The 25,703-nt window shown below is 34.1% G+C and overlaps 1 protein-coding gene across 4 annotated transcripts in view; it reads right to left on the bottom strand.

Annotated features, from left to right (window-relative positions):
- Positions 1 to 944: 944 nt before the first annotated feature.
- Positions 945 to 25,703, bottom strand: part of LOC133173000 (glycine receptor subunit alpha-2-like) — a 70,139-nt gene continuing 45,380 nt past the window's right edge. The window contains exons 4-10 of one of the 4 annotated variants that reach the window (XM_061307871.1): positions 16,748 to 16,812; positions 15,526 to 15,593; positions 12,916 to 13,142; positions 12,732 to 12,814; positions 9,128 to 9,271; positions 5,943 to 6,313; positions 945 to 1,464 (exon numbers count right to left, since the gene is read on the bottom strand). In XM_061307871.1, coding sequence (XP_061163855.1) covers positions 1,297 to 1,464; positions 5,943 to 6,313; positions 9,128 to 9,271; positions 12,732 to 12,814; positions 12,916 to 13,142; positions 15,526 to 15,593; positions 16,748 to 16,812 — 1,126 coding nt within the window. In that variant the 3' untranslated portion in view covers positions 945 to 1,296. Of the gene's footprint in view, positions 1,465 to 5,942; positions 6,314 to 9,127; positions 9,272 to 12,731; positions 12,815 to 12,915; positions 13,143 to 13,298; positions 13,322 to 15,525; positions 15,594 to 16,747; positions 16,813 to 25,703 lie in introns of those variants that run through there. The other 3 variants (XM_061307872.1, XM_061307874.1, XM_061307875.1) reach the window with 3 other exon arrangements.

Here is a 25,703-nt window from a genome sequence, read left to right as displayed (position 1 = left end):
CTCTCAGTTGATTTGATACGCCAGAGTATGCTCTACGTATGAAAAATTTCTAAAACGAGGTAAGTTGTTGACTAACAAGTTGATGAAACAAGAATATCAGCTGTCTCGTTTAAAGTCATCATTTCGTAAGTTCTATGGTCGATACAATGACCTTGTCAGCAAATACAATGTATCATTAAGTCAAATGCTGACTGACTTGTTTCATACTAATTGTTAGGCCATTATTTACACACTGAATTGTCGACGGACTTTTCCGTTATTCCCCGATCATGACAAGGAGCACACGGCGGGTGTGACCGGTTGGCAGGGGATGCTCACTCATCCATGGCACCTGGTGCCGCCTCTGATGTCTTAGAGGTCCGTGTTTGTTCTGCTCCTATTTTGAAATGTTTAATGGACTTTTGAGCTCGAATACTGTTCGTTATCTCCACATATTTCACTTAATATATAATAGAAAAGTGTTTTGATAGTTTTTAATGGTAGGCTTGTAAATAAGAGAAAAATAAAAATGAGACAAAAATACCTCTGACATCTTTGTACATTATATATTCTTCAAAGACGAAGAAAGACCAATGTGTCAGATTTACTCCATATTCTCAAGCACTACTTAATTGTTTAGTCTGCATATTGATAGTGACAAATGGGAATGTATTTTTTCTTGGTAGTAAGAAGAATTACTTTCTGATCTATAATGGAGTACTAGATTTCATGTAACTATTCTGTTGATCCATGATTGTCATATTTCTCTTATTTTGGGCAACACATCTTCATCTCTCAGTTTATTTTGTTTTATTTCGTACTTTAAAGGATCCTTTACAGTGTTGTATTATACTCAGGTGACCAGTAAGGCCCTTGGGCCTCTTGTTTCATTCGTTAGTGTCACCTTTAACATTATCAGCAAACCTGGAAAATGTATTTGCAAATAATGACAAACTATCATCAAGTAGTGGTAAAGTTTTATCATAAAATAATAATGTGTGAAAAAAATGAGAATGTATAAGAGTATTATAAGCTTTCACCATGTAGTATTGTACATATAGAGATAAAAAAATCATCACAATAAAAATTGTCCATTTAATAGACGAAAGGTATTCCATAGAAATTGGTAATCTTGACGACTTTTGTCCGCTGTGCCTGGATTATGTAGTGATACAATAGCGACTTTCAGCAACAAGTATAAAATATATTCATATAATGATGATTATGATTGACAGAATGACACATGGAATGACGGGTCCATTTCAAGGTTGTGGAGTATCAAAACAGGATTGAAACTTTTACAATAATATTGATGTATCAGTCCTTCTTTTGCATTTCTGGAACCCAAACAGAATAGACAGACCAATAAACGATGTTAAAACAAAGGAAAACTAGAGGAAATATAATTCTAGACAATTTATCGACACGTCTCGCTTCGTCTCGACATTTGCTGTCTAACTGCGTCTTCTCTTTGCTATCATCTTCCTGCAAACAAGAAATCATTTATCAGGATTGATAGAATTCAGTACAATGTAATGGTGGCTTGGTTCGATATTTACTGCTACGGCACTGTACATTATCAGAGAAGAATCCGAATATTCAAGATGGGGAAAGGCATGTTTAAATGAGAGTAGACACCAAAAATTTAAGAAACAAATTCTACATAATTATCTATCGGTAAAACGAAAAATGATTTAGTATAAAGTAAATTATTTATCCTCGAACTATCTAGTTTAATACAACACTGAATATTGTACATGTGCAAAAAAGCAAGCCTTGTGAAAGATATATTTCACTTACACATAATTAAAAAAGAAAGAAATGAATTCAATTTGTCATAATGAGGCAATTCATGCTGTCATTTCAAGAAGCGCATGAGCGCGTCATCATATAAGGCGTAAAGGATTGTAGATCATATACTTAATAAATTTTCAAAAAAAAAAGAAAAGATTTTGATAAAAGTATGTCTTCTTATTCTTTCACAAGGCCTTCATAACGGGTAGGATTACATCCCCCTTTTAAAACCCCTTGAAAAAATAACGTTTGAAACAAAAATTAATTATTTATTTGCTTAAAGTAATGCTGCTTTCTTGAGTTTATTTAAAGAATGCCCACAAAAATTATACTCATTCATAAAATAACTGATTCTGAGGAGGGGATTACGGCTTCTAGATGCTCCTCCATCCCCATCTTTTACAAAAACTAGCGACGGCTTTGAGTTTCATTATTTGTATGACAGCTGACCTAAAATTGTGTCATTCAACATCAAGTTTTTTGTACGGTTACTAGTATACACGTCACAGAGGAGATATTAATCGTCATCCATGCGAGCTCAGGAAAAATTGAGTCGCATTTCTATTTGTAAAGAATAAAATGGTAAAACAATTGAATATGAAATATAAACATTTTTCCAAACATAATATATGGACTTCTTTCCCATCAGGAGTATAAGAAAATAAAATCCTGCACAAATACATGTATGTATAACTTGATAAATTATGTCATAAATACATGTACATATGTATATCACAATTCGAAAATTTAGTAAATTTTCTCTTAAGAGCAGTACACCATAAATTTTCTGCAAAATGACAGAAAACTGCATACATGTACACTGTAGTAGGTAAGTTTAGTTGAAAAAGCTGATTGGTTGTGGAAAAAAATTGTTAAAAGTGTTGAACAGAGGACAAAAACAACAAATGACCTTAATCACTTCATTGACCTGAAAAATTACAACTTCTATAAAATGTTAAATGGAGAAATTGTGTCCATTCTGTTCATTTGCACATTGGCCATATTGGAGCTACATTGTACAATGGTGACATATTTTAGAGAAAATACAACAATTTGCAAATCTTTATATTCTTACCATTTCAGATCAATTTCTTCCGTTGATGGTTTGATATTTTATATATCTTATACCGAAAATGACAAGATTGTTCACATACCAAAGTGAAAGTTGCGACCGCCTTTTTTGATTTGAAAAGCGAGAGTACATTGTTTTACTGAAGGAAAGCGCACAGAAATATCGTTTGTATGATTTCTTAGGAATATTAAATATAGGTTTCACTGAATCTTTTATAACAAATTTTACACATCCACTCCACAGACTTCGCCAAGAAGTGAAGAGATATTGAAGAAGTCAAGATAAAATTTACACGTATATTGCCTTTTGCTTGGAAATTGTATATTGTGACCAATATCTCAACCTTTAAATCACTGGCCCAAACTTTTTCTTTCTTTATTTTAACCATATCGATATTTATTACTGATCGGCACTTAAGTCAAAAGTCATAAAAATCGTGATACAAGAAAATATTTCATTGCCTGTTTAGATTTTAAATGCCCCAAACATGGTATTTTTTTAGTGCGAAAAGGTCATACTATAATTTTGGCTCAATAATTTGTAAGATTCCTTCTTTTAATGATATTATTCAAACCATTTTACATAAAATAAGATTATATTTATTACCATGATTAAACCTGGCTAAATTTGATAAAGGTTAAAGTAATGAACTTAAAAGTTGCAATTTAAGTGCAAATAGGTCAAATTAATTGTACCATTGCTCAGTAGGATGCACACTGACCCCCTATTTTCTTTGCAATTTTTTGCAAAAATAAAAATCCTTGACATAACTTATGTCTTGGCTGACATGCCTTAAAAATACGGTATCGATCATGAGTTGTCAACTGTTAATCACCCAAGACTCTACCCATATAACTAAGTCGTAGGCTGGAAAAAACAAGATGTGTTTGTGAAACTCAGATTCCCCCGCATGTCAGTTGATGGCGAATGTGTAAATTTCTCAAATACAAGTCAAACTCCCAAGGTCAAGAAAACAATTAAAAACTGTTGGGACACAAGGACAGGTTGTCAAAAAAAAACATGCGAAATATAAAAGCCCTAGCACCAACTGTTCAAAAGTTATGACCAAGGTTAAATTTTTTCAATAGATGGTCAAACTCCAAGGCCAAAATTGTTGGTACCCAGGAGAAAGTCTTTTCACAAAAAATACACGTGAAATATGAAAGTCCTGGTACCAACTGTTCATAAGGTACGGCCAAGGTAAACGTTTTTTTTTTTCAAAAGTAGGTCAAAATACAAGGTCTAAGGGTCAAAATTGTTGGTACGCAAAGGAAGGACTTGTCACAAGGAATACACCTGTGAAATATGAAACCGTAGCACCAACTGTTCAAAAGAATGCTTTCAAAATTAGGTCAGACTCAAAGGTCAAGGTCAAAATTGTTAGTGCCCAAAGAAAGGTCTTGTTACAAAGAATATACATGTGAATTATGAAATTCTTAGTACCGACCGTTCAAAAGTTATGACCAAGGTTAAAGTTTTTCAAAAGTACGTCAAATTCAAAGCCCAAGGGAAGGCCTTATCACAAGAAATATACAGATGAAATATGAAAGCCCTAGTACGAACCGTTCAAACGTTATGGCCAAGGTTAAAGTTTCTGAAAAGTGGGTAAAATTCCAAGGTCAAAGACAAGAGGTCAAAATTGTTGGTACCAAAGGGAAGGTCTTATCACAAGAAATACACCTGTGAAATATAAAAGCCCTAACAACAACTATTGAAAAGTTATGGCCAAGTTTAAAGTGTGGTAAAATTTTGCAAAAGTGGATCAAACTCCAAGGTCAAGAGGTCAAATATTTTGGTCCCCAAAGAAAGGTCTTCTTACAAGAAATACACATGTGAAATATGAAAAGCATAGGTCTAACTAATCAAATGTAATGGCCAATGTTAAAGGTTTTGCAGACAAACAGACAGACGGGTGGACAGAGAAAAAACTATATGCCCCCGAATTTTCGATTACGGGGCATAAAAACAAAATGAACCGGGCGTACAGGTTTTGAAATTGAAAGAAATGGAATTTCGAGATTATCCAGGATCTTTTGAATATTAATAAGTAAAACATGTGGAAGAAATCTCATGAACAAGCTGCACACCTTTTCTCCATATGATTGATTGATTGTATGTTGTTTAACGTCACATTCGAGAATTTTTCACTCACATAGAGACGCCACCATATACCGATGAAGGGCTTTAAATTTTGACCTTTACTCGGCACTCAGGGCCATTGAGCAGTGAGGGATCTTTATCGTGCCAACGGCTACCGTGACACGGGGCCTCAGTTTTAAAGGTCTCATCCGAAGGACCCGCAACTTTCACTTCAAAGTGCCGAGCGCATTGCAAAGGAACAGTTGCAACCCATTATTTATCGACTTAGGTCAGTCGCGGCCGAGATTCGAACTCACGACCTCCCGGTAACGGAGCGAGCGCTCTACCGACCGAGCTACCGTGAACGTGTTTTTTTTTCTCTCCATATGAGACAATAATTTAATGTTTATTCCGCAAACATATTTGGTCGCCCGCGTGGCGCAGTGGTTAGAGCGTCTGCTCTAGAGTCGCGGAGTAAGGAGTTGATCCTTACGTCGCGGGTTCGAATCCCACTGTGGGACGTGGAGACCGGTCCTTCGGATGAGACCGTATAAACCGAGGTCCCGTGTCGCAGTAGGTGCAGGCACGAAAAAGATCCCTCACTGCTCAATGGCCGTAAGTGCTGAGTATAGGACAAAATTTGCAGCTCTCCACCGGCAAGTGGTGGCGTCTCCATATGAGTGAAAAATTCTCGAGAGGGACGTTAAACAACATACAAACAAACAAAGCAAACATATTTGTTTTGCTTAATATCCCTTGAAAAAAAAATTATGCCACTGTTGTTGGTAGTGCATAACTGTAAATCGCCATTAAGCTTCTTGATTTTCTGCAACATGGGGCCTCGGTTTATTTGGTTTCACCCGAAGGACCAGTTTCCAGTAGAATTCTAACTCGAAACGTAGGGACCAAGTCCTTACCTCACGCATCTAGAATAAAATTCTCTAACCAAAGGGCCACGAGGGCGACAATTTAAACTAAAAAAAATAATCTATTTAGAAAATTCCTAAACATACAGTACCTTTCTATGCAGAAGAAGGGGTAACTCCTTCACAGAAGACTTCCTTCGTTGTTGAACCCTTGCCTTTACATTAACGTAAGAAAATTCAATCAGAGCAGCAAAAACGAACACTAAGCATGTTGCCATCCAGACGTCTATAGCTTTTATGTAAGATACGCGTGGAAGGGTGGCACGTGCTCCAGAGCTCTGAGTCGTCATTGTAAGAATAGTCAACAAACCCAAGGAAATTCGGGCTGGAATTGCGTCAATATTCAGCCAAAATGACACCCAAGACAAGCAGACGATAAGAAAACTTGGGATGTACACTTGTGTAATATAGTATCCATACGCACGGCTCATCTCGATGTCAATACCCAAACATGTAAAAGTAACTGAAAATAAGTATAAATCGTATCTCAAACACTTCACACAAAAAGATCATAAGCCACACCGCTCACATGAATAACCTTGTCCCTGTTGTTATTCGAAACATTTTTTTCCCCTCTACATTCCATGAAAATATTTTGACCGGATATTGTGACCACTTCCTTGCTCCAAGGCTTTATGGCTTAACTAACATGAAAGTACAACATAAGATGCTTCAATATTGATATGGCTAACATGGCCTTGCTGTTCTTGAAAAGAGGATTGTTTTGTTTGTATTTATGCAATAAAAAATCACGATATTACTGTACACCAATAAAATCGCACATCCCTAAACTGTCCCTGGGTCCAGTGAGGGATCTTTTACGTGCCAGCACCTACTGCGACACGGGACCTCGGTTTATACGGTCTCAACCGACCTCTCTCCACGTCCCACAGTGGGATCCGAACCCCATGAACGGATAAACGAGCCGAAAATCGGTCATTTTCTACTGATAAAGATGTTGCCAGGATTACCAAAAAACGACTTTTTGTGTGAAATTCTTTCACAGCAGTACTTAATCTAACTTTGGGTTTTACTTCATTCAAATTTGGTATACTTATGGATTACATTAGATACAGAATTCTGTACAACAATTTTGAATTTTCCCCCCAACATTATTGCCCTGGTTACTGCAATAGTAATCTTTTAAAAAAAAGCAATTGATGAAGTAAAACCTGAAAGTCGAACACGCTTTTCACATTTCAAATAGCTTTCTCCAAAGCTTAAATAGATATGAGATGTGGAGAACCCTAAATCTTCAGACAAAAAAGGTAGGTAAACACGCCTCTATAACATATCGGTCTGAAACGCACTTGCAACATGCATGTAGAAGTCCTGAAATTCTGTCAAAAATTTTGAAGGATATATACTTCAAACCTCTACGTGTCCCTTTAAAATTTCTAATCATGGTCCTACTAGCTTTTAATATTTTCTGAGAAGCTTTCTAAAGATTTTTTTCTACTAGTAATGTATATATACCAATGTTTGCCGTAAATCCGTTTTTTAACACCATCCCTCCTTCTCCAGGGGGATGATTTTAACAAAGTTAAATCAGAACTACCAGAAGATATGTCTAATCATGGACCTGTTGTTCTAGATTTTCCCTATATTTTAGGCCTACCCTTCCCTTTTTCATGATTTGAGCAAGTTTTAGTCTGCACTATCTGAGGCTTGCATATCATCCGAACAAATCATTTCCTAGCCGTTCTGAAGAATAGCTCAAAAGACACAGAAGGATAGCACTCCCCAGGATAAATCCAGAATAGTAGCATCTTCCTCTGATGGTTTTCCCGAGGTTTTGGGAAAAAATATGTTCCAAATATCACCGAAGGTATTTGAAAATTGATATAACGAATCATGGCCCTTCTGTGCCTTAGAAGAAGGTTATTTCTCTGTATTCACATGCATAAAACTTCGATCCTATGTTGAAGCCTTACCCCATATCTGAGATCATAATTTGAACAATTTAAACTATACTTATTAAAGAAGTTGTGACTTCTTTTCTGGCCAAGTGGTTTTCGGGGGAAAATTACTGGTTTGTTTGAACATATTTAATTGTTAAGACGTTAAAACAAAAGGATCGGACATCCTTTAAAACTTTCTAAAAGATACAACCAATTGATCAATATTTATCTCCTCTATAAAAAAAAAGTTGTAAACCTTCATTTTAACTAATCTGATTCCCCTTAAGGAGGGATTCTTCTCATAAGAACCCTTATTTCTTATATTTGAAAATCAATAAAATTTTCACAGAATCAAGAGACAATATCACTAAGTGATGGTATCAGTTATATTAAATTTGACTGTTTTATATTAGAGGCAAGGTCAGGTCAAGGTCAGTACCTTTTCCTTAATAAAAAAATACTGTTGCCAATCATGCGATGCCTACTTCTATTTCAATAAATTAAATGTTTTTTTTCTTTTTGCATAAAGAGACATTACCATATAGGGTCTATAAGATGATGTTACCAAATTGACATAAATAATTTAACTAAAATGGATATTGGCTAATCCGAATTTTGTCTATTTTTCTTAAAATTTTAAGATATTTTAGCTATTTTCATATGCTTCCTATATTTAAATTTTTCTTATTTTCACATATGGTAAAATTTTCAGATAAAGATACAAAATGATATAAAAACAAAAAGTTTTGATCGTTTACCAAGAGAGAAAAAACACTTTTTACGGATTTTTGGCTCAAATCTGAACTTAGATTGGAAGCTTTTAAAAGCTAACATAATTGTAGTTTGTTTGGAAAATCATATTTATTTGATATATTTTAAAACTTTAGTCCCTTTTTATTAATTTAACTTACATTTAAAAAAATTCTCCAAGTCTTTGATTGTGTAAAATTTATAACTAAATTCATTGTTCTTTAATTATTTTTCGAGGCAGAAAAGAAGATATTTTCATACGCCGCCATTCCGCCAAAAAATTAGTCCCTGCTAGATTTCAAACTCAGTTTACCATTTCTATTTAAAGTTGTTCAATTGTGATGAGGAAAGAAAATTAAATATGATCTTTTAAATCTCTTAATCTAAATATATAAGACATATAAGCAATTATACTTTGAATATTTCATCTAGTCAGAAACCAGACAAGAATCCCTCCTTAAGCCAAAGATGTTTTTATGATAAATTTGGTTGAAAATGGCGGGTGGTTCTAGAAAAGAAGTCGAAAGCGTGTTAAGTAAACAGACGGACGAAGGAACAAAACAACAGGTGATCAGAAAAGATTATAGCTCAGATGAGCTAAAAATAACACAATGATAAATATTTACCGGAAGAATTACCGTTAGCGTAAGTGATGTCACATGTATGATTAGATATGTGTCCAATTTCGAACTGTGGCAATGTTAAGTTTGGTCGTTGAACCAGTGGAATGTCATTCCATTGAAACTTGAGAGTGTCTGTGCTGTAACCATCTGTTAAAAAAAACCAAAGAAAATAATTTAGATTTTGGCATTTATTTCCGTATTTAGATTACTGCTGTGGTCATTTTCATAACAAAAAAGTCTATTATTCAGGAAAAACAAGGATAAATGTGATATGTTAATAATTTTCGTTTTGCTTGTTGTGTATAAAGGAAGTAATAAATATTTTTCTTTTAAAAACTGGCAGAAAAAAGACGTCTAAAAACTATAGAAGTGCAGGCTCCTGTAGAGTTATGCCTGAATTCTACCCAGAAACCTAACGACGTGTATTTTGCAAATATATGTCTGGTAAAAACGTTGGAATTACAAAAGTGTTGAATACATTCTAGGAAGTTTTCATAGTACTAAAGAAAATATCAACCAAAACCAAGAGCTATCCTGGTTCACCAAGTAAAAGAGAAGAGGGTCAGATTAAAACAGACTTAAAATGAAGTTTGCATATCTAAAGTGGAAGTATAATTGCTCTTTACAGACTTTTACATAAAATGCTTAGATTCGAGCAACCCATTCAATATTGCCTACGAGACAATACTTTATCTTCGTGAACGAATTTCTACTGCCTATAAGCAATTCCTAGAAATACAATTGTAAGAATGCAAGGGAAACCCTGGGAATATTCTTTGGTTCATTTTTTAAAGTCAAATTACTCTTCACACTGGTATAAAATTCATTTTAAATTCGACAGGCATTAATTCTTTGCCGGGTTATACTTTTTGGATTGTGGTCCATCTGGCCTATGGGCAAACCTAAACCTAGTTCTTAACAAGATATCTCAGGGAAATGATTGACCTACCACTTAATATAACAAGTTTCTTTCTTTTGTAGAATTGAAAAGTGTGGAATTTAAGTAGCAACTTTGAACCTCTTTGACAAAGAAACAGCGTCCACCAGTTTAAAGTATCTTGTTCTGTGTGATTTGAACATTAAGAATATAATTATCTTTTTTTCTCGGAATTTCTGTGATTTTGTATGCAAGTATCAAGTGGCAAAAAATTCCTAGAATTATAGAATGAGAAAAATTCATTACATTCATTGTATGTACAAGAGGTACAAGATCAAGCCATACGATTTGGTGAAAATTCATATGGTTTAGAATATAGGTATAAGTTGAACATGTGAGGAAGGATAAATTGATCAAATTGACTTCTACAATACACTGGATGTTTGTATTTCAGTATGATAGTTGATACACTACATGTATACAACCTAGCCCCTGGGGGCCATGATTTGAACAAACATGAATATATTTTTGATGAAAGGTGTCATAGATATTTTATCGGAATCAAAATTCATTAACCTCAAAGACTAAATAGATAAAAATATATCGAAGTCTGGGAAATGATAAAATTATCTCCATAAAAACACAGTTCCTAGATCTGAAGGGAGATAACTGGATATTTAAACATTCATTCACTTAAATTGTAGGACTTGTATGCGTTCAATACAATAATTTATTTATTGGCGTCCTTGTCCTTCGGACTAATTGTCCCTCGATAGTAGCTAAAGAGTTCATATTTAGCAACTATGGTTATCTTGTTCTCTATGTTACAAGTGCATATCACGTCAAATTCAGAATTTATAGTTCTTTTAAATTTCAATTTAATTTTTCATTTTAGTTTTGTGGGTTGAAGAATCATTGTTACAAATTGTCTACAGATTTTTTCAATTTACCCGATAATAACAAGGAACGCACGGCGGGTGTGACAGGTCGACAGGGAAGTTTACTCCTCAATGGCACTTGATCCCACCTTTGTTTTCAGCGGTCCGTGTATGCTCTGCTATTAATGTGTATTGTTTAAATGGACTCTTCATATTTCATGCGTTTTTTTTTTTTGCATGACTTGCAATGCTATTGTACTTAAGTAAAACATTGACCACAATTTAGGTTTATTTATGTCTGTAATGAAACTATAAAAGGCGGTGCTTATTTTTGGAACAATTCAGATTGTAATCTTGAAGTGTTTGGAACATACTGTAATTTGACCAAAGCCAATTGATGTAATGGTAGATTGTAGGCGCTCCATAATTGTATAATTTGTTTAGTTGATGAAGAATAAATAGTTTTTTATATAATAAAAATTTCAATATTAGTTTTTAAGAATTTTTAAATATGGTAAAACTTTAAACAATGTATGTGATAACGATTTTTAAATGATAACGATAAATGTTATAATTATCTACATGTATATATAATATTTGATATATTATGGCGTGAAAGTATAAACTCTTTATCAGTTTTTAATAATTTTATTAATATTTTCTTTATTTTGACCAAAATTATTAGAAATGATAAATTTCTAATAGATCTATTTGCTCTTCATGATGAGAAAAAAGATCGAATGCATTAAATAATTTTATGAGGGCAGTTTTCTTTTTCAGTGCTGTTGAATATTTGTTAATAGAAGAAAATCATATTAAAATCAACAATTCTATTATTTATATCAAATATAACGACTTTGAACATGACATTTCAGGCACGTAGTAATGGGGGGGGGGGCACCCCCTTTTTTCCAAACTTTTACTGTTGAAAATGTTAATTGAAAAGCCCCCCCCCCCCCTCTACACTTTTTATTGCAGTATGGACAAATCGGGTAATGTATGAGTAAAATGAAGTTATGAAAAAAGTTGAACACACCTTCCACAAAATAGGATTTTATTATTTGAACAATCCCCCCCCCCTTTTTTTTTTGGCTTGTCAGTTTTGTTTTTTTTTTTTCAGGGTAAATTGCAATTTTGTTCTCTGGCTGTCCCCTGCCAACTTTCAAAAGCGATACTGCGTGCCTACATTTAGCAGATGTGAGGTCTACACGGCTTTGGTTTTATAGTTTACAAGCAGTGTTAGCTGCTTATCTTAGAATAACAGAATTTAACGAGTTTTCTTTGAGACTGGGGACAATTAATTCCAAATACAACTAACTTATTTTCCAACAGTTTCATGATTTATTTCAAATATTGAAATCCTTTACAGGATTTTCGTTGTCTCTATCTCTGGTTGTCAAGAAATAAAATCTATGAATTAGTAATTTTTGAAAGTTACTGTAAAAGCCCCCATGGAATTCCCCTGTCAATTCTATTAGCAAGTGTATTTTCCGCTAGCTTTGTATCGAGATGGTAATAAACACTGTTTTTACTAGTCGTAAAGACTATTGTCAAAACAGTTCTGGATGTCAGAAACAACAGAAACAAAGAAACATGCGGTCAGGAGGTCAAGTCGGTCATAATTACGTTTAAGCGCTGCGAGTTAAAGTATAAAGTCTTAAGGCACCTTTACACCTCTCAATGCCCCTCTCAATAATGTTTTTAGAATAATTCCTTTGGAAATACTAACTCAACACCTAGCCTTGAAATGCCAATAAATTGTATGAGGGCATCTGTAATAATTACAATAATTGCTGTTTTTTTTCTAATGAAGTTTACAATTGCCGTTCTTATAAACCTGTCCAATACTTACAACTTTCCATCTGTATTGAGCATGTCTGTTGATCTAGTGGGTATTTGTGTAAGTACATTTGGCAAGAAAATGTCCCTGTTACCCTACAAATAGCATTTTTAAAATATACCTTCATAGGTATTATTTGATTACATGTAAATTTGCCTAAGGTAGAGACATTTGTCCACATTTTCTATATATATACCTCATGCTGTATACAACCAGACCGTCCGGGTATATGTGCATTAATTTATTTGGAACAGTGACTGTATGAGTATTCGCTTTTTTTTCGTTCTTTATATAAAGATCAGGAACCCATACATTGGACATAACACGCGTATCCAACTCGACCTTTGGGATGTCAAGGAGACCTCTGTATGCCAATCTGTTGTCATACCATCTCTGACGAATGAAGAAGCTCATCTTGAAGTCCTGTAATTGAGTTTATAAAAGTTAGGTCGGCTAAAGACATTGTAATGGAGAGGCCCTTGGGCCTTTACGGTCACCAGAATACTATTAGATTTCTTTTAAAAATGAGTCACCTTTATGTAACATGCATATGAAAAGCTTTTATCTATGAAAACTTACGGCCTAAACACTTCTTTCGACGAGTTTTGTTTGTCATGTCTTCCTTAAATCAGCTGTATAAAAAATTGGTAAAATTAATAACCCCCAGATGATCATTTAGTCATAGCTCTCAGGCCCGTAAAACGCGCGGAATGGGGGGGGGGGCAGGGGGCTCGCCCCTCCCCCTTTTTTCTGAGTAAAATAATATTTTGTATTTTGCTTAAGAAATTTTCATTTAGCTGCTTGGTTACCCCTCTCCAGACCCACCCACCCACTTTTTGTTGCTGTAAGGTCGAGCACTAGCAAATTCTCGGATTTGAAAGAAAAATGTTCCAAAAAGAAAGAGAAAGCCCCCCCCCCCTTTACGAAATAGGATTTTCGAGTCTGAACAGTTTATTTTTTATTAAAATTATTGATTGGTGGGGGGGGGGGTGTCAGATTTTATTTTGGAGGCCCCCCCCTTTTATTGGACATTTAAAATCGTTGCTACATGCTTGTTCTGACACATTATATTTCTCCATTTACAAGTTATCACACACTCAAAGTTGAAAACAAATTCTTTTCAACATAAAAGCCAAGTTTTATCAACCTCAACATTCAATTGACATATGTTCTGAATTATATATGTTATAGTCAACGACTTATTGCTCTGCATAATCCTTACAAAAGTGTTCATGTCAGGGCATTTTTTGTTCAATTTACAATTTATTTTTTTTTTAATAGAAAAATATCTGAGACATGAACTAGATTCTCAGGTCACGTGAATTTTATAGTGTTAGGATAAGGGTTATTTGCTCAGTATCTGTAATATAAACATTTTGTCTGCTAGATGCCTATAGCGTAAAAATTGTTTTTCTTCAGTAAATAATGCAACCTGTAGTCAATTATAATCAATATTGACTGTTCGGCCAGAAAGCTAGACCCTAGGATATTAATTTCACAATTTTAAAGATATTTTACTTCTATTCTTCTCAAGAACTACTGGGCCAATTTCAACCAACTTTCCACAAAGTATCCTTGGGTAAGGGGGATTCAAATTTGTTCAAATGAAGGGCCACGCCTTCTTCCTAGGGGAGATAATTATGAATTCGTGAAAAATTATAGGCATCATTTAAAAATCTTCTCAAGAACCACTATCCTTGAAAATATGAAACTTATATGGAAGTATCTTCAGGCAGTGTAGATTCAAATATGTTCAAATCATGACCCCCGGGGGTAGGGTTGGGCCACAATGAGCGATCAAAGTTTTACATAAGAATATATAGGAAAAATCTTTTAAAATCCTCTTCTCAAGAACAGCAAAACCATGATTGGTCATATTCATATGAAAGCATCCTCAGGTAGTGTACATTCAAGTTTTTCAAATCATGACCCCCGCGGGTATTGTGGGGCCACAATGGGCGATCTAAGTCTTACATGGGAATACATAGGAAAAATCTTTAAAAATCTTCTTCTCAATAAAAGCAAAGCCATGATTGGTCACAATTATATTGAAGCATTCTCAGGTAGTGTAGATTCAAATTTGTTCAAATCATGTCCCCAAGGGGTAGGGTTAGGGCCACAAGGGGCTATAAAAGTTTTATATAGGAATACATAGGAAAAATCTTCTTCTTAAGAACATCAAAGGCATGATTGGTCATATTTATATGGAAGCATCCTCAGGTAGTGTAGATTCAAGTTTGTACAAATCATGACCCCCAAGGGTAGGTTAGGGCCACAATGGGCTATAAAAGTTTTATATAGGAATACATAGGAAAAAATCTTTAAAAATATTCTCAAGAAAGCAAAACCATGATAAGTCATATTTAAATGGAAGCATCCTCAGGTAATGTAGATTCAGATTTGTTTAAATCATGACCCCCAGGAGAACAGAGGGGCCATAACAGGGGATCATAGTTATACAAAGGATATATCAATAAAAATTTTCTTCTTAAGAACAGCAAAGTCATTATTTGTCATATTAATTCAAAAGCATCCCTATGAAGTACAGATTTAAGTTAGTTCAAATCACCCCCCTCCCGAACCACTTCATAATGATGCAAAACAGAAAATTCTAAAACCAGACATATACAGAATAATAAATTTACTTCACATTTTTTAAAAACGAAGTTTCAAGGATTTTTTTTCTGAAGTACATGTAAATTAAAACCATATTTAGTCATTCATCTATATATATATATATATATATATATATATATATATATATATATATATATATATAATGTGTTATGTGTTTATGATAAATTACCATTGTACTTGCACTGATGGAGTCTATCCCCAGAATGTACAGTTGGATGGTGTTAAGAACAGGGTCATCTACAAAGAGAAAAGATTCATGAGTATGTTCAAACGTATAGATACAATAATTCAAAAATTTTAAAAAATGTTTTCTTTGTGATTTTGGCTGCCAGTACTTCTTAACTGCTATTTTTTTTAAATTTCTTTCCCAAATTGTTAATGTTGTCGTTAAAGTATACTAGTATAGGCCAACTTGACAATTGAAAATAGTCTCATTAACTAAAGTGCATTTGAAACACCACAGACTGTTCTAGTGTGATGTTAATTTATTCATTTTAAAAGTAAACCAAATAAATTATTACATGCCTTTTATCCTTTGATTTTTGAAGAGCGACTTTTAATTACTGTCATTCATCCAAGAGGAGAACAATGCGCACTCGACTTTTAAAAGAAATTCTTGTTTCTGCAGGAAAAACTTAAAGCATCAGAAAATTGCACGAAACCCTCAAATTTAGGAGAATGATCGTGTTTACGTCCATTAGCTAATTAAATTTAAAAAAGACCGGATCCCTATACACGTGTTACTTTTTACTGTGAAAATGGATTGGAGCGTGATTTGTTAAGAGCCAGGGGCGTCGGCAAGTATTTGACATTGGGGAGGCGAACTGCATCGAAAAGGGGGGTCCTGACCAACTTTTTGTGACATAAACTAAATAAAAGCTCTGAGCTGATGGAACAAATGTAAAACTTGATTTTACTTTGTTGTTTTACGACTCAATGAAATAAAATTTTACTTCTGTCGACTAGTGCTTCGCTTTAAGTGTATCCATGTCTCTAATGTATATTGGTTTAGTATTAAGTGCAGATACCACTTTGTGATAGCGTAATTTGAAAGAATGTAATTTCCTGTTGCGCAACAGAAGGATTGGGGGGCAATTAATTTTAATTAATATCTGAGCAATATAACAGAAAACTCATTTAGATGAAAATTACTAATTAACTTCACATTCCATAAAAAGTATTTTTCGAAAGTCTGTAACATTCCATTGATTCATGCAGCTTCAAATAAAATTGCGGTTCTGTGATTCTTCGGTTGTAATCGTACACTGGGGCTGTAAAATTACTATGCTTTTCTAGAATTAACCTTATAATACTAACATTGATCTACTTTTGGCATTCCTCAGAGAATACTAGTAATATCATATTTTTTATCATCATATATTATGCCAAACCTCTAAGTAATGGGGGCACCCGGGGATCGTAGTCTTCGTTAAGAATGACATCAAAAAACTCGTGTCTGAAAGATAGAAATCGGATGCCAATTATTACAATGTGATTTACACTAATTACTTTAGCCGTAATAAAACCAAAGGTCTATGATGAGACTGTACTCTACTGGCTTGCTCGTACGATAAAGGAAGAAAAAAAGAACTTGAGACTAATCAGCTTTGGGAACACTGATGAATAAAATTATAATGATCCTTAGTTTAATCTACTTGAAACTTTACTGAAATCAAAACCGAGTTTTCAGATTTGGGCAGATTTTCTTTTTCTTCTTGTCCTTGGTCATCTTGGAAATAAATATTCTGTCCTACCAGAGCATGAAAATAAATAATCTGACTTAACAAAATTTGCCATCCCACCATCTTTAAGAAGCAAAATGCAGGCAAAAAGGAGCCCAGTTTGTTTTGAGCACCCGAAACGGCAAGCGGTAAAACTAGTTCTATTGATATTCTTCATTCTGTTGTACAGAATCACTTCATTTATTTACACACTGAATTGTCGACGGATTTTTCCGTTATTTTCCGATCATGCCAAGGAGCACACGGCGGGTGTGACCGGTCGGCAGGGGATGCTCACTCCTCCATGGCACCTGTTCCCATCTCTGATGTCTTAGAGGTCCGTGTTTGCTCTGCTCCTATTTGTAATGTTTAATGGACATTTGAGCTCGAATACTTTCGTTATCTCTACATATTTCATTCATACTTCTGCCTTGAAATACACTGACGCATACATAAAAAAATGTCAACAATGTTATGTATAATATACTAAGTCAAGGTCTTTTGATTTCCGACTCCCTATTGTTCCGGATTGCGATTATTTATTAATATTCTTCATTTCACCAAAACGAATTGCTTCTAATTTCTTGAACATAATTTCTACGTTAAAGTTGGTTTTCACATACATAAATAGATCAACAATATATGATGACATCTGTCCAAAAACGGTAAAATCTAGTACTAAGATATAAATGTAGAAACCTAAATCGAATTTACCGAAGTGCTCAATTTGATTCGTAAATGCCACCATTCGTAATAATTTTATCTTTATATGAATTAAGTTTAACATAGTTAATGTGCCTAAAAAGTTTGAACCGAATCTGTATAGCGATGTGGTGAATATCGACCAAAAAGAGTCGGGCGTCGGCAGTACTAGATTTACTGCTTGACACCCGAAACATCTTTCTCGTTTTCAACACGATACAGACTAAGACCTGACCAATAAAATCCTTCGTACTGAAACAAATAAACAATCCCTCGGATACAATACAAATGACACATTATGGCATGCAATGCAAATGGAAAATACAGGATACAAATAAAAAATAAACAATACGAATGAATTTTTTTTACAAAACAAATGGAAAATTATACAATACAAATGAAAAAATATACAATACTCGATCACTGTTCGTTATCTTCACATTTTGTATTCATGCACAATTCTATGAATCGTTTTTATTTTGTTGTATTTCTATGGTTACGAATTTGAAATTTATAAGGAATCCTTTCAAATTAAAATGCTTCACCTCTGACAGTTTTTATTCGATATCAACCCAAATTGATATGTTAGTAGACTACTGTTAATTTAAAAAAAGTCTACCTATTTTTTTTTTTCATTTCCAGGGTGTTGCCATGGCTACTAAAAAAAAATTCTGTAAAATACGTTCAACATGCTCCTCTTCCTACAGTCTTTGTCCGATTTAAATAAAATCTGGTAGACAGGTAGACTTTACTTCGATACGATTTGTGCTGATATGGTTATTAAATGAAATTTCTGTTGATTGAATGCATATTTTTAAACATCCCATTCGAGAATTTTTATCACACAGAGAGACGTCACCGTATGCCGGTGGGGGGACTTTAAATTAAGACCTATATTCAGCACTCAGGGCCATTGAGCAATACAGTACTTTATCATACCAACGCCTACCGTGACACGAGACCTTGGGTTTTGATTTCTTATCCGAAAGTCCCGTGAGTTTCACTTCTAATGCCGGGCTCTTGGCGAAGGATCAGTCACTTCCTATGTGTACGTCTCAGATTCGACGCTGCGAACGACAATCGAACCCGGGCCTCCCGATCAGAAAGCAAATGCCCTACCATAGGCTACCCTGACCTTCTGTAAAATTATTTCTTAAAAAACGATATTCATCCTGCAGATTTGTTCCACGTTTTCAAAATTTTTGGAACTTAATCTTTACACATTAAAATTCGATGGATCGAGAGTGTTACAGTGCTTAAAAAAATAAAACAGTTTAAAAACTCTTGCAAAACACAACAGTTCTGGTCTGATTTCAATAAACCTGGTACACAAGTGTTGTTGCCATGGCTACTAAAACAAAGAGTTTTTGTTTTTTTTCCAGATTGCTTCTATTCCTACAGTTTTGATTTGATTGACTCCCCCCAGACACCTGATCCTTTCACTGGAATTTCCGGGGGATCCGTGTTTTATGCACTGTTCAGATTTCTATTGTTTGTAGATTTATTTTAGATCGATCACTTTTCGCTATCCTTTATTTTTTTTAATTGCAACAAAACTTGATACCAAGGTTATTGTAAAAATCAGGAATTATAATGCTGTAAATGTCAAATTATTAAAAAGGTTATGATGATACCTGTCTCTTCCTTTTATAGAAGCACATACCAATTAATTACAATCCCAAATGCTCCGTCTTTAATTTCTCTCTGAGTTTTTACATTATGAAAACTTACAGATCTCAGAAGTACAATTCTGACTGAATGAAAAATAAAACTAATTTTTAACAAGAGGCCCATTGGCCATAATGCTCACTTGAGTTACTTTAGCCCTGCTGTTCTTAGATTTAAAACGTTTTTACATTCCCATGAAAAAATTGTGACTCCTGAGTCAATAGATATGGCCCCACGCTAACTCTTAGGGTCTCTGAATCCACATACCTTGGGAATGCATCAATATCAATTTAAATAGCATGACTTTGCAGGTATGGGGAAGGAAATTATTTTTCTGCATGCATACATTATTTAAGCGTAGATTTTAAATTTAGCAAACACTAATCAGGGGTCAATAATTTGAAAACAATCCACAAAGTTTGGAATGTTTGCAAATTAATGGTTCTATGGTGCTTCTCTAGAAGATTTTTTGGAAAAAAAAATCTTATATAGTTTCATTGTTTCATGCAAAACTTTGACCCCTTATTGTGGCCCCACGCTACAACCATGGGGCAATAGTAGTACAGTTCAGAATCTACACTATCTCAAGAAGCTTTCACGTAAGTTTCATCTTTTCTGGTCCAGTGGCCCTTGATAAGATTTTCCCTATATATTTCAATGTAAACCGTTGATCTCTTATCGTGGCTCAACCATACCCCTGGGGTCCATAATTTGAACGATCAAGAATATACATTATTTCTAGAAGCTCTTGCTTTAATTTCATCTTTTCTAGTCTACTTTATCCTTTTATCTTGTGGCCCCATTCCTACCCCAAGGAGTCACGATTTGAACTATTTAGAATCTACAATTCCTCAAAAAGCTTCTTCATAAGTTGCACCTTTTCTTAATCAGTTGTTGAGAAGATTTTTAACAGATTTTTTTTCGTATATATATTTCATCCTCAATTGTGGCACCACCTAACCCCCGGGAGTCATGATTTGAACAATTCAGAATCTACACTACATCAGGAAACTTCCCCCACAAGTTTCACCTTTTTCTGGCCCTGTGGTTCTTGAGAAGATTTTTTGATGGCCCGACTCTAATTCTGTCTTTTATTGATTATCTCCCTTTGGAAGGGGACTTAACCCTTTATTTGGATAATTTAGAATCCTCTTCATCCGAGGATGTTTTCTGCCAACTCTGGCTAAATTTGCCCTGTGATTTGTGAAAAGAAATCTAAAATGTGAAAAGTTTACAGACGGAAGTCGGACAATAGGTGATCAGAAAAGCTCACTTGAGATTTCTGCTCGGGTGAGCTAAACACTTGCAAGTATTAATTTTTGTTTTCGATGCATTACCTTTAATATTCTCAAGACTACCGTATATACTCGCCTATAAGTCGGTCCGCCTATAAGTCGGTTGTAATTTTTGAGGGTATTTTGGAGGGATTTTCTATTGACCCGCCTATAAGTCGGTAAAACTTTTCGCCAGAATCGGTGGACAATTTCAAATCAATGCTCTGTTTTAACATGTGTTTCAAATTAAATTTTGAGAAATTACGCCGATATATTATCTCTCTTTTTTCTTCTCTTATAAATTTCATATCAATACTCTAATGTATTTACCTGTGTTCAAATAATATGTTAGGATATGACATCGGTAATTAATATTTTTATTTTTTAACAAACCAAACCACTACCATTTTAGTTTTCTTTTTGTACTGTTTTGCTTAAGGACATACGCAACGTACCTTACCTACTGATAATTTTTCAAGATATTCTTAAGTTAGGATTATAGTGTCATCAGATGTTTGTAGACACAAAATCAGCATGCATTACCAGGGGTTTTGAAAAGATATCAATTGATGAAAATTCTTGTATAATTCAAAGAAAAATATACAAAAATTACTAAACATATATTCTAGATGTTTTGTTTATCCAAACTTATTTTAAAAGAAATGTACAACAGCATATATAGACTTTAAAATGTAGCACACAGTTCCTTTAATTATCGGAACTCTTCAACTCCAGGGAAAAAGACAATATAGTTCAAACTACGTTGCGTATGTCCTTAAGCGTCAAATCCCTTGTCTTGTATATTTTATACACCGATCTCGATCATAGGCGGATCTCGGTCTCTTTGGCATGGTGATGAACTATGTAACGAGTCTAGCAACATTTCGATGATATTTAATTAGGAGGTGCTCAATGTCCAAGCCATATCTATAGTTTTTAATGACGCTATTTTTTTTTATCTATTATTGGCAATTATTTTCTCTTAATTACCTGTATCCCTTACATGTACCTGACACCGTGTTTATTTAGTGGCACGCGCCCCGAGAAAATTGTGTACCACACATGGGAAGCGTTTTCATAAACAATCGAGTTTTAATAGACTCCAGAATAAATATTCTGAATTATTTTTAAGAATATTATATCTGTTGTCAAAAACATTGCAGACGGTACATATAATTATACATTAATGCTGAACGTATTATATCGGGTTCGCAATTCAGTTTTACCGATAAACGATAGATTTCACAGGTTAAAGAATATTTTTGTTAATAACTAATCAAAAAAAAAAAATAAAAAAATAAAATAAAATAAAATACACTTAAGATCAAAATAAAATCATTAAAACGTGTAAATACTTGCACTTTATATATAATCTTAGAATACATAAAAAATATATTATGTCCAGACATTTCTCAACGATAATCTTCGAATTTATGTAAAAAATACTACATTTCGTCGTCCAGAAAAATACCAAGCTTTTGATGACTCGCCTATAAGTCGGACATAGAGTTTTTGACCAAAAGTTAACTCCCAAAAAAACCGACTTATAGGCGAGTATATACGGTATGTAAAATATTGGCCAAATGAAATGGATGATTGTTAGTTTTAACAATATTGAACTGATATTAATAAGCTGAGAAGAGAATTAGTCTTATAATGCAAACTTTTTAAAGATACTCGTAGTCTTATAATACAAACTTCGAATTCGAGACATTAATTTTTATTCTTTTCTTTACAGGTTACTTATTAAAGTAACGCTTTTAGTGACTATCCTCATATAATTATCTGGCAATTTCAAGACCATTTGCAAAGAAACGGTATATAGTCACTTATGACCGTCTTATGGTGCATGCAAGAGACGGTAGTTGACCTTTAGCATGAACTGTCGTCAAGGTACAAAGGAGAAAGATTATCACACAGGTTCTGAGGCCATTTTCAAGATGAAAGTTAATGATGTTAAGAGAATTATAAATAAATTCATCATTATTATTGATTGGTCGTATGCGACGCGACTAAGGTACACCAAACATGAAAAAGAGGGGGATGTCATTCTCTAAAGAGTCTGTACGTATATAAAGACCTAAATTTTTGATGAGTTTGGAATCAATAAATCTTTTGATCATATATTCAAAAAAGGTGGATTTGCAATATCTGTACTTATACTCAAGTCAGAGATACTTATGTATTCAACTAGTGTTAATTGTAACGGGGACCGTTACAGATGTTCCCCAAACGCTCCCCAACTTCCTTATGGTGTCTTATTCCCTGTAAGCTTCATTAAATAAGGTAATCAAGTATATTGGGTTTTTTTATGCATTCCACACGCGCGCACAGGCATGCATGTACAAAATGACCATGTCAACTTGTCTACACTTTTAATACATCTTTATATTCAAATTTCATTAAAAGATAAAATAAAATTCGGCTATATTAAGTATATCTGTCATTTTACGCATTCACGCGCGCGCACGTGCATGCATGTCAATGATGACCGTGTCATCTTGTCAACACTATAAATATATCTACATATTTCGGGTTTCAAATCATTTCATCAAAAAGTATAAAAGTTGCAGCTATATCAAGAATATTGGTCATTTTAGCATTGCATGCGCGCGCACGTGCATGCATATGCATGTTGACAATGTCGTCTTTCTACATTTATAATATGTCTACATATTCTGAGTATCAAAGCATAACATCAAAAAATGTAAAAGTTATGGCTATATCAAGTATATTGGTGATTTTACTCATTGCACGCGCACGCACATGCATGCAAATGCATGCATGTGCGCGCTGATCATGTCATCTTGTCTACACTTCTAATATATATTTATATTCTGAGTTTCAAAGCAATTCATCTAAAAATATACAAGTAAAGTCTATATCATTCGTATAGGTTATTTCAATCATTGCGCATGCGCACACGTGCATGAATGTGCATTTTGACCATGTCATCTTGTCTACACTATTAATATATCCTGATATCCTGAGTATCAAAGCATTTCATCAAAAGAGTTGAAAGTTATGGCTATATCAAGTATATTTGTCATTTTACTCATTGCACGCGCATGCACGTGCATGCATGTGTGCGCTGATCAAGTCTTCTTGTCTACACTTCTAATATATATTTATATTCTGAGTTTCAAAGCAATTCATCAAAAAATGTACAAGTTAAGTCTATATCAATTGTATTGGTTATTTTAATCAATGCGCATGCGCGCACGTGCATGCATGTGCATTCTGACCATGTCATCTTGTCTACACTATTAATATATCCTGATATCCTGAGTATCAAAGCATTTCATCAAAAGAGTTGAAAGTTATGGCTATATCAAGTATATTTGTCATTTTACTCATTGCACGCGCATGCACGTGCATGCATGTGTGCGCTGATCAAGTCTTCTTGTCTACACTTCTAATATATATTTATATTCTGAGTTTCAAAGCAATTCATCAAAAAATGTACAAGTTAAGTCTATATCAATTGTATTGGTTATTTTAATCAATGCGCATGCGCGCACGTGCATGCATGTGCATTCTGACCATGTCATCTTGTCTACACTATTAATATATCCTGATATCCTGAGTATCAAAGCATTTCATCAAAAGAGTTGAAAGTTATGGCTATATCAAGTATATTTGTCATTTTACTCATTGCACGCGCATGCATGTGTGCGCTGATCAAGTCTTCTTGTCTACACTTCTAATATATATTTATATTCTGAGTGTCAAAGCAATTCATCAAAAAATGTACAAGTTAAGTCTATATCAATTGTATTGGTTATTTTAATCAATGCGCATGCGCGGAAGTGCATGCATGTGCATTCTGACCATGTCATCTTGTCTACACTATTAATATATCCTTATATTCTGAGTATCAAAGTATTTCATCAAAAGATATAAAAGTTATGGCTATATCAAGTATATTGGTCATTTTACTCATTGCACGCGCACGCACGTGCATGCACGTGCGCGCAAAATGACCTTCGTTCCGCAAATCTACATAACATTCCTATTAACCCTAAAAAGGTTCCAACTCAATCGGATGTATAGTTTCGGAGATCACTCACGGACAAAAAAGTACCCAGGAAGAAAAATAATAATAACTAGATGAGATCTCGTTGCGAGCAACGAGTAGGTCTTCCGTCCGATTTTTCGATAAGATGAGATATTATTTTGACTATGATCTTTGTCAAAAGATAATAATATATAGATTTCTCTAATTAGATTTCATTCTTTTGATTTATATAAGATTATCAAAAAGCTATAGATGACATGATTTGGCCCCTCTGAGCCCCTAGTTTGAGGGGTCAGCCCCTTTTTCTTGATATCAATTGAAAGTTCTTGTGATTTTGAAGACTTTTTGATCAACAATTATTCAGAGATTTCTTTTCGTTGTGGAGATATGCTGAATGGAAATCTTTAGGGGCCACCTCTCGAAGTCCTTAATGGGGCCGGTTGACAAAAATTGAAAGGGTGCATATTGTTTAGATATTATTCTGACCATCTTTTGTTCAGTATTGCCTATCAAAATATTCTCCCTTTTCGAGATATAAAGCGTCAAAGATTTAGCATTCTGGCCCCTTGTGACCCCTTATTACGTAACGTATAACCAATATCTTATCATATATTGTTGTAAATCGTTAAGATAAGCATCTTTGCTTCAGTAATGTATTACAAATTATTGATCGTTAAAGAGTTATACATGAAAGACTTTTGGTCCCTCTGAGCCCCTAATTTGAGGGGTCAGCCCCTTTTTCTTGATATCAATTGAAAGGTCTTGTGATTTTAAAGATTTTTTGTTCAACAACTATTCAGAAATCTATTTTCGTTTTCGAGATATGCTGAATTGAAATATTTAGGGGCCAGCCCTTCAAGTCCTTAATGGAGCCGTTTTGCAAAAATTGAAAGGTTGCATATTGTTTAGAACATTATTCTGAACATCTTTTGTTCAATATTGCTTTTCAAAATATTCCCCCTTT

The sequence above is a fragment of the Saccostrea echinata genome, unplaced genomic scaffold (assembly GCF_033153115.1).
Source record: "Saccostrea echinata isolate AGI-Se365-2 ecotype Australia unplaced genomic scaffold, CSIRO_AGI_Sech_v1 ptg000056l, whole genome shotgun sequence".
In the NCBI taxonomy this organism is placed as follows: Eukaryota; Metazoa; Mollusca; class Bivalvia; order Ostreida; family Ostreidae; genus Saccostrea; species Saccostrea echinata.
Note: the sequence above shows the minus strand (reverse complement) of the source record. Positions and strands in the feature narration are given on the sequence as shown.